The sequence below is a fragment of the Branchiostoma lanceolatum genome, chromosome 7 (genome assembly GCF_035083965.1).
Source record: "Branchiostoma lanceolatum isolate klBraLanc5 chromosome 7, klBraLanc5.hap2, whole genome shotgun sequence".
Lineage (NCBI taxonomy): Eukaryota > Metazoa > Chordata > Leptocardii > Amphioxiformes > Branchiostomatidae > Branchiostoma > Branchiostoma lanceolatum.
In genome coordinates, this window is record NC_089728.1 from 7,065,744 (window position 1) to 7,076,552 (window position 10,809).

A 10,809-nucleotide genomic window follows, 5' to 3' on the forward strand; every position below is an offset into this window, starting at 1 on the left:
TACTGAGTATTTTTTAAATCTATTTTATGATTTTTCTACCATTTTTAGCATAAAATGAATAAATCCACAGGGTTGCCGGCTGTACATCGCCATCCGAAATGAGGGAGTGGTTAGAAATCATAATCACCATTCTATTATACCATATCCCAGGGCCTGCATGCCCCTTTTACGTAGAGCGTAATCGGCTGTTTTAATTTTACGTAGAGCGTTGCTGACCACTCCATAATTTAGCGTAGAGCGTAGGGGGGGCTTTCTGAATTTAGCGTAGAGCGAAGGGAGGCTTTCTGAATTCAGCGTATTACGTAGCCGGCCCTCCGAATTTAGCAAAGAGCGTTGTCGGGACCCCCCCATGCAGGCCCTCATATCCATGCAACTGAGCAAAAGTTCCAACATCAATTCTGGAGAATCAAAGCCATGCCAGACGGCCCTTGTATAACCCTCTTAGTATTCAGGACATGCAGCCTCACATGGTTAGACCATTACATACTGCACGTAAAGATATCGTCACAATTTTAGCTTGCGTGGCAGTACCTCTGAAGATACTGGTTTTACATGCGGATGCAGACTATGAGCTTCCTGGACTGGCGGCCAGAAAGTCTAGACATGACATCACATCACAGAAGCTATTTGGACCTCTTGAAAGGATGATGAGGGCTTTCTGGCAATCTGTAGTTGGCTGCAAGGGGAGAAAACTGATCACAAAATATGATGATGATTTCGAATTGTTATCCCACTACAAGGATGTGTCTGTAAATTCTAGGAAATGTTTTTCTTCTTCTTCTTCTTTACTGCTTAGCCTCATATCTGAGATTATCAGCAGTTGCGCATGGGTTAGATACAACACAAGTGTCCGGAACAAGTAAAACGAAGGGAAAATAAAGGAGAGGCGCTAAGGAACATAAACAACTGAATTCGTGAGTGCAAATGACAGGACAAGTGAATTTAGTGAGTTAGTAATACATGTATTTACATATATACAAGGACGTGTAGGGGTGGCTCAATGCAGCAGGGTCTTCACCAGTTCGGTTTTGAACTGGGAGAGGGACCCCGCCTCCGCCACACCAGGCTCAAGTTCGTTCCACTCTTTGATGGTCCGAGGGAAGAACGAGAGCCTATAGTAGTTGTTCCTGCCCGCGATGGCCTGCAATGTTTGGGAGTGATTGGTGCGGCGGGAGCATCGAACCACCGGGACAATCATGGTCGTGTGTGGAACATAAACAGTACCATGGATGATCTTATACAGGGTGACTTGGCGGGCAATCTTTCGGCGCAGTTCTAGCGTTTGCCAGCCCAAGTTTCGCAGCATAGCAGTGACTGAACTGGTGCGTCTGTAATCATTACTCACATATCGGGCTGCTCTTCGCTGAACCATCTCAACACTCCTCACCTGTTCCCTGGTGTGGGGATCCCAAACACAACAGCCATACTCAAGGACAGGTCTTACAAGAGCCATGTAGGCTCTCTCCTTGGCCGCTGTGCTGGAGATTCTCAGGCAGCGTCTCAACATCCTTGTTTTTTTGTTTTGTATAACCGCTTACGTAACTGCCTTTAGGCATCACAAAATATGAAGATGATTCAGAATCGTTATCTCACTACAAGGATGGGTCTGTAAATTCTAGGAAATGGTTTTGTTTTGTATAACGGCTTATGTAACTGCCTTTAGGCTTAAACGTCAGTTTTGTACAGTAAGTACAAGCTGCATAGGACCGAACTGTACGATTTGATCCATTCACAGCAAAAAGCACCCCTAATCTTTTCGATAAGTATCGACTATCGAGGGATCAAGGTATCAAGACATGCTTGAGATGTGACTCTTCTTAAACACGGACCTCTAGCTTTAAGTCCCATTCAAGATTAGGTCCTTAGCCCTAATGAGCTTGGTACTCGTTTTCACCGAGTCCAGTCGGGAAAGACAAATTTGTTAACACGTCTGCTGGTGCTGTACAGAAAATGATAATGGTAAAATTGGTGTTTAAGACAAATATTTGTCAACATGTCTTGTACTTCTCTGTATTGCCAGCATAACTGCCAGCATAACTGCCCTATGGCGTAACACACCGCACAATGTTGTTAGATTTCAAATTTGTTACATAGTCATAGACAACATTTGTTATAGCACATCCTGTATGTTTCTGCAGGTACGTGCACTGAAACCAATAGCGGTGTGTGTTAAAGACAAAATTTGTTAACACGTCTTGTTTGTCTCTGCAAGTATTCTACAGAAAACGATAACTGCAAATATTGTTTATTTAAGACAATATTTGTTAACACGTCTTGTATGTTTCTGCAGGTACTCCATAGAAAACGACAATGGTAAAATTGGTGTTCAAGACAAAATTGGTTAACATGTCCTGTATGTCTCTGCAGGTACAGTACAGAAATCGATAACTGTAAAAATGTTGTTCAAGACAAAATTTGTTAACACGTCCCGTATGTCTCTGCAGGTACTGTACAGCCCTCGGACCAGGAGGGAGCGGGAACGGCTAGCGCGGCAGGAGTCGTTACAACGTCAGACACTTACCATCCAGCAGCAGCCAAGATTCCACTTTCCACACTCAGACATCGACCTTCCGCCGGCCATACAGCTGTCCGACGGCGAGGAGCACCCTCCCTACACAGACCAGAGACATTTGCAGCTGAGAAACCCAGACCAGCAGAGGGAGTTAGAACGCGAATCTGTGCAACCGCCCCCGAATAGAACTATATTTGATCGACCTGACTTTCCTCTCTACGACACGGGACAATTCCCTGGCCCGCCGAGCCACCACAGTGGGACTCACACGAGAACACAGTATGGAAGTACAAATTCGTCGTACGGCGATCCCCCGCCGCGGTATAGTGACGTCGTTTCCAGTCCTCAGAAATACGAGGTCAAAAGTGGAGCTGCCGGGTCAGGAAAAGTATGACACGATGCGTCGCGGGCAGTAGATGTCATCCTCTGCTCGATCCTCTCCGTCAGCTTTCCACGCACGTGATGCCAAAATCACGCTAATGACTGTTTACGTCGAGGCTAAGTGATAGGGGTATACAGATCCTGTCAGTCTACCAGCCAGTATTCTTGTTTCGACTGGAAGTGCAGTGCGCTGTCTTTAAGTTGGACATCATCGTCATGGACGTCTCAAAGCCACTCCATGATAAGCCGAGTACAGTAGATTCCATTCTCGTCCTTTCTATACAACAGCGTTCTTCCTAAGTTCCTCACAAATACATACACACATCCACCCTGCCCCTTATATTGCTGCCTCTATTCCTGGTGCTTTTCCTGGGTTATAAGTTGTATTTTTGCTGTTGATGGTGCTCACAAGGAAGAGTGTTGTACATATGGTGGATATGCGCCCGAAGGGTAAAGGCTTTTTTAAGACGACATATCAAGTCCCTTGGGGTAGCAAGTAGAACGTGCTCTGTGCCAACCCTAGAGGGAATACTGCCTGTTTCATCCCACCCCAGCCAAGGAACCACTCTCCCTTGCCCCGGCCGATGCCCTAGGCAAAAAATTAAAAAACAAAAAGAGGTCATTTTTCCCTTACTGTGAGGTAGGACTGGGATATTTTGTTGTGCCTGATAAGTGTGATTAGTGTAATATGGCCAACTGCATATGTTACATAGAATGCATTTTGTTTTTCATGGACCCCCCTCCCTCCCTCCCTCCTTTCCCTATCATTGGAAAACTCTCTCCGACCACTTCTTTCAGATTCCATTAGAGTGCTTCGTGAATGATTTGTATCAATGGATCCTAATCTGCCAACGCACAAATGCTGACAGCAATATACGATGTATTTGCTGTTGCCTGGGATGCCTGACTGTTTGATCGTACTAAAGTCTAAAAGCTGCATAGAATAGGGACTGTAGGTTAGGCCCCACCTGTGTGCTGTTGGGGAACGCATCACTGCCATGTGTATGGTACAGTTTGTGTATGTTTGTACTAAGTGAATCTGGAAGCACCTGTCCTTCTGTGAGTCATTTCAAGGCTGCTGAAAAAAAAGGTATCACCGTACAAAGAAGAAAGCAGAATGCTTTAAAAAAAAAGTTGCACAAGAACAGTACGAAAATTTAGCGAGAACATTTATAACACAGGACATTCAGTTGGAATGGCTGCAGAAATGCTATTTACTTCACACTGCCAAATGGGAGATTCCGCGCCTACGATACAGATGTGCAGGGGGACCGCTTTCCCGATGGAGTGTACCACTCCCGGGGAGGGGTGTTGGGTGGTGAGGGACAAGGGTTGGCTTGCTCTTTGCCGTTCTTTTTTTGTTATGCTGCCATAATGAAGTCAAGATGAAAACAGAATGCTGTGAATTGTAATGAAAGAAGGAATGAAAGTAAGCATCAAACTTTTCTACAGGGGGGTTCTCCCTGTGGTGGGATGAGGGCAGCTCCCCTGAGGATGGCTGCTAAGGAGCAAAGGTCATGACCTATGACTTTGAGCCTGTGCCTGATCCTACCCACAGTTGCAACATGCATCAGCTTATAGGTATCTTCATTTATTTTTTGAACGAAACAAGGGAAAAGTCTTGTACTTACGTGAAACTGAACTTTTTCGGCACATTTAATGAGATAAATGTGTACTTATCCCTGAATGGCATCAAATTTGACCAAAAAGGTTTTTTTCTTCTTTGAAATATGGGAAAATTACGTTTTACTGATTTTGTTTGTATATTTTGAAGAGTCCCACCAACCACTCACTACCCAGCATTTCCACCTGTTTATCGTGTATCCTTGTGGGTAACGTTTGGCACTGTGCAAGTGTGACTGCTCGCCATCGCCTGCTATGTCCACGGACACGTTTCTGGTTCAGAACCGACAACGACAACTGGTGCAAACCAGTTTCATCTGGTCCAGGAGCAAGAAAAGAAATACGAAACAACTTGACAGCATAGTTAACATTTAGATCTTGCAATGGTGTTGTGTATGCACAATTGTTCTCGCTGTGAAAAGAAAACGACACGCGGCCGCGCGTGTCTCTAAGCTTATGACAATCTAAGGGGCCTGTTGATTATAAAGTTGCAAACTTTGCAATACAGCACTGTACTGAAACTGAAGAACTCTGCTACTGCTTATCCTCAAGAACTCGATGTGCAAAGTATGATTTGCCTTACATGTTATTCGAACTGAAAGAAGTGGTATACTGGTACTGGATGGCCAAAATCGTCAGTTTTTACAAGAGCAACCAAAAAGTCTTTGATACTCCACTTGATCCTAGGTTACTTTTCATTGAAATGTTGAATATCAATTTTATAATGTTGAATATTTTAAGTGTAGTTGAATTAGTGGACGCTTTATTCACCAGGAAGCTAGCTGTCTCTCAACCCCGAACTGTAAGAAAAAATTGTAGCTAAGACCTGACGACCGAGTGAAAATAAAAACCTTAAAATTCTTATGTACACTGATGTAAAATATTTTTGCTGAAAGCAAACACGAAGCTTGTATATGTCAATTGTATTTGTAAAATATATCTGAAGTCTGAAAGGCTTGGTAGCTTAAGTAAGTGGTGTATATTTTTTCCTTTTGTAAAAATGCTTCCATGATATATTGTACAATTTTTTGTCGATAGGTGGAACATGTGCCTACTTCTTTACTTTGAGCACTTCTGGAGTTACCTCCACTGCCCTAACTCTCTCTCTAACTGTCCTGTAACCTCCTTCTCTGACTTCTCCTTCTCTCGGTGCTCCATGTATTTGTATTCTGATTAGTTCTTTACCAGTACTGTATGGGTGTTAGTGGTGAAGTTGTGAGACCTACAAAAGTAGTCCTAACGTTTTCACCTATGTAATAGGTTACGCTTACACTTCGGGGTTTTGAGCTCTACCGTTGTTTGTTTAACATTGTCTCATAGGTATAAACAAGACGAAGACAGATGATTATTGGAAAATTTTTATTGTATTAATATTTGTTCCATTGGCATTGAAAGCTCGATAGTGTGACTATGGCACAATGCCTGTTCCTATACAAAGTCTAGCTTCCACCACTGGAGGAGTGCAGCCATGTTGCGTCGTAGTTGTAGTCCTGGATGACGTTGCAAGATGAGTTCAAGACTCTGTACATTATTTATCCTTGGAAACCTTGCACTGATACAATGGTGCCAGACACAGACAAAACAACTGTTGCCGACCCATTAAAGAACAACTTACTGCCTTGAAATACCCTTCGCAGGGCCCCGTCCTGCAAGTACTTTTCTGGCCAACTTTCAATATCGATACTTTGCCGGATGCCAAGTTGACAAGAAGCACTGACAGCTTGTCGTACTATCAGTCCAAAACAGCAGACTGACGGTATACCCAAAAATGGTTCGCCACAACACGTCTGAAAAGTTTTTGAAAATGCTGCTCGAAAGTTATCTTCTGAAGGGGGACCGCTGGTTTTTCGTATACCAGCAAACTTGGTATAAACAGTAAGGTCTTTTTTGGGTTGAACACATATTGTAATGGCCTTTTTAAAAATGAAGTGTATTGAAGTTGGCAGGTGCATGGTAAGTCCCATGGACCTATTGCACAGCAATATCATGAATGTTTTCGTCCGAACTTTACGGACTTAAAATTAGGTATTATAAATCATTTCTACAGGAAGAATGGGGCAGTTTGACACTGGGTGTTGTATGTTACTAGCCAGGATTTCACTTTTTACACAATCCAGGCATACGAAGAAACCTGTTTTGAAAAGATTTTCAGTTCCAGTAACTGAATTTGTGTAAAACACCCTTTGTTCACTGTGATATTTTTCCTGTTATCGCTGATGTTCTAGCGTATTATGGTGCTCTTCTCTTGCTGTGGCTGTAAGAAAGACTGGCAGCACATAGCATAGGCAATAAAAAAACGACTGTGAGCTATACTAGAGTCACTTCGCTGCCCTCCCCCATTGGTACCAGACTTTTTGTCGTTGCATATAGACGAACATGAGACATTGTGAAAAGCGTGCCTCGCTGACCTAGCATGTATGTTGTCAGGTGCGATTAGCCCAACCACAGAGCCAGAACATGGATGTACATGCTGAGTTAATAAAATGGTACTAAGTTTTGTAAGGAGGTTGTCTCTGTCATCCTTTGTGTATGTGCGACAATTTTAAATAGGTAACACCCCTACATGTACGTTTTGACACTCTTCTATTCCGACAGCCCAATGTTCCAATGCCCCGATATTCCGACACCCAAATGTTCCTACACCCCCAAACATAGGAACATGGGGCTGTCAGAATATAGGGGTGTCGGAACATAGGTTCGTTATATGGGTGTCCCCCAATTAAAAGCAAGGGAGGGGTTCATAGCCAGGTAAAGGTAGCTAATGGTCCCATAGCATTTTTGGAGGCCATAGGGGCAGTGGGTTTATCCGTTGTGTGTAGGGCATGGTATTGGAAGGCGGAGCCCATCCTCTCCTTCCACTGCCTTTTACCCCCCAAACAAACTTAGTTTACACTTGGGTAGAGTGAGGTGATCAGGAATGCTAGGAATTAAACCTGTGACTTCTCGATCTCTGTCCGCTAGCCAAGCCACTCCGTAAGCTATTGACCTCATCCCATCCTTTGTATACAAGCAATAATTGAAAGCAAGGGAATCCCTAGTCTGGCATCCATCCTGTTTCAGCCCTGGTTTGCTCCAATTATCAAAAGTTTCTCAGAATTACTAGAAGTAGTGTAACAGGGATCAAACTTCCAAATGCCTGTTCAAACCCTGTTACCTATGTTGTTGTATTAAGGGGCCTTGCAACTCAAATCCAATATATACATGTATCTCACCCATATTTTAGTTGAAGATTCAAATGCCAATTGTTTCTAATCTCCAAGCAGATCTATCTGGCAAGGTAGTATCAAAAGGGCCAATCAGTACCAAAAGCCATGGAGGGTTACTTTTGATACTGCCATGCCACAGATAGATCTGCTTGGAGATTAAATTGTTTCTGACAGAGAATTCGACGAGGGAAGCGGTCAGAGGAGTGAACTGGAGCTAGAATAGGATGGATGCAGGCTAGGGGTTCACTTTGGAGTGAACAACAATGTGACATGGTGACTGTTTTACATCCGAAAATAATCTCATCAGGTTGGTAGAACATAGGATATTGGAGTTTTCTTTTTACACAACCAGTACAGTGACTTCTTACCTGCTGACGGTTTGGTGTCTGTCAGACATCTTCTTCCCAGCTTCTCACTGGAGTACTGCTTTGCGACACCTACTTCAGCTAAGTTATAGCAGCAAGAAGCTCTGAAAAAGGTGTCTGACAGACACCGAAACGTCAGCAGGTAAGAAGTCACTGGTTGTGTAGAAAGAAAACTCCAATATCCAGTGTGTGCATCATTCTGCCAGTACACCTTTGAACCAGGGGGCCATGAATTGTTCTTTGTTTTGCCAACACCCACAAATCGTAAAGATCTATTTGCATCTTACTCTCCAAGCAGAGGAGTGGTTCCGGCTGGTTTTTGACATGTTTTCAGGCGTTTTTCTCGGGCTTTCTACTTTGTTATGTTTTTTTGTCCCGGGGGTTGGTGAGCCAAAAAATATGACAAAGTAGACAGTCCAACAAAAATGCCCAAAATTAGTAAAAACGCGTCAAAAACCAGCCGGACCCACTCCTCTGCTTGGAGAGTAGTCCACAAAGGCACACTGGATCTTTCAAAAGAATTGGTTGAATTTCGAACTGTTATAGTGCATACCAATGCTCACAAATGAATTCTTACTGTTGTCAAGTCTTATAGGACAAATGAAGTGTGTATTTGGCATCCTTCCATGCAAATGTCTCTGCTATTGTTCACTGTGACATACACCTTTTGCTCCCAGACAGTAGTCGGGACATTTCGCCAAAAGGCAAACACATGGATGATTGTTAACTTTCCACCCTTAATTTCTTACTTCCGTTACAAAGGTTACACCGACGTAACTTTTCCAATACACCCACGTCATTGTAACCAAACAAAAACAAGACGATTATTCTCATGTACAATTCTGGGCATATATATCAACATGCACATACTTTGGTACAAATAGTTCAAGAAAGTCCTGTTATACTAGCAATGCAAGGTTCATGACCAAATTGTAGAAAATATCATTTGGCAGAAGAGAGAGAGAGAGAGAGAGAGAGAGAGAGAGAGAGAGAGTGAGTGAGTGAGTGAGTGAGAGTGAAAATGATCCAAGGGACCAACAAAAAGTGGTCACATTGGCCAGGTGGTCGTTATGTAGAAGTGGTCACTTGTACTGGTTGTGACTGCACAAAAGTCATACAAATTCCATTTCATTGTTCGACCAAAAAGATGTGACGTTTGACCTAGTTCCCAAGGTCAAAATCGGATAACCGACTTCAGCCAAAATAAGACTAGGGAGGTACCGGTAGTCACTTGTACAAAATGTACTGGTTTGACTGCACACACAAACTCCATTTCATTGTGCGACTAAAAAGACAAAGCCTCGACTTTTGACCTAGTTCCCAAGGTCAGACAGTGAAACCTGATAACAAACTTCAGCCAGAATAACAACATTAGGTTGGATGTGGGTCAACCTAATTATTGGCCTGTTAGCAAGAAAGCCACATCTAATGGAAGAAATGGAATACTCATCATTCCATTAGGTCAAGCACAAATGGGGATATAACACAAAAGGCCAAAAGCCTGATCACTTAAAAGCAAATTTGCCTGTCTTGTTCAATAAGACTTTCATGTGCAATTATTACATTTAGATATAGGTCGGGTATTGTCCACTTCAATCCCCTAACCCCATATGAAGTAGGTTAATGCAAAAATACTTTGCCGACCTGGCTTAAAAGGTCAAAAGCCTCAATTTCCCTGTCCAATTTGACTTTCATTTACAATTCTAACATTTAGATATTGTCCACTACAATCCAGGAAACGACATGAAATGGTCCTAATACTATCAAGTACATGTAGGTTAATGCAAAAATGCTTTGCCCTCTTCGCTTTTATGGCAAGAGCTTAATTTCTTAAAAGTGAATTTGCCTGTCTTATCCAATTAGACTTACATTGTGCACTACGATCCCAAAATAACCGAAAAGACATGACATTAAATGGTCCTCATGATCATGTAAAGTATGTTAATACAAAAATGCTTTGCCCTGGCTGGAATGAGAGCAGCTTTCGACATCGTTTGAAAATGATGGTTTAGCTCACTGAAGAGCTACTTTCCACTTGTGGCAGAGAAGACAGACGTCATGTACAGGATTTACAGGTTCTCTGTACTAGGGAAATTTCCCTAGCTCTTTTCAACAAGCACAATAAACAGAGGCAGGGTCACTAACCACTGGACCACACATACTACAGGTCTGGACTTCAACTGTCTCTCACTCCAGTTCAACACCCAACAGCAACATTTTTCACCAGGGGTGCCTAAGTATTCATACGAATTTTACGGAATTAATACAATCCAGTACTAAGAAACATACAAATTTCACGGAATTCACACCAGTTTTACTGAATATATACAATGTATGATCCTTACTAGTAGTAAAACTCATTCGGAAAAAATCGTAATACTATGTATCTCGAAAACTCGAATTCTGTAAAATATGTATGAAAACTTATATAGGCACCGGTTCACACGGCTGAAATGTGCTCGGGACTGGCCATGGCCCTTTTCCTTGAGACACAACATAATTTGGAAGCCAGTATCATGTTTACCGAGCAAAATGAGATTCGTGTGTAGAATAAACAACATGCTTTAGGCATCTAAATTCAGTCAGGAACACAGTAAAGACTAGGGCCCTGGGTCTATTTGATTTAATATCTAATATTTTATTTTGTTTCAATTGATAATAAGCAAAGCTTAAGAAATGTACCGACACATAAAAATGGTAATATTTTCCTTTCAGATAATCA

The 10,809-nt window shown here is 42.5% G+C and overlaps 1 protein-coding gene across 2 annotated transcripts in view; it reads left to right on the forward strand.

Annotated features, from left to right (window-relative positions):
• Positions 1 to 7,018, forward strand: part of LOC136438923 (low-density lipoprotein receptor class A domain-containing protein 4-like) — an 80,941-nt gene extending 73,923 nt beyond the window's left edge. For both annotated transcript variants that reach the window (XM_066433957.1, XM_066433956.1), the window contains one exon: positions 2,445 to 7,018. In XM_066433957.1, coding sequence (XP_066290054.1) covers positions 2,445 to 2,906 — 462 coding nt within the window. In that variant the 3' untranslated portion in view covers positions 2,907 to 7,018. The remainder of the gene's footprint in view (positions 1 to 2,444) is intronic.
• The last annotated feature ends 3,791 nt before the right edge of the window (positions 7,019 to 10,809 follow it).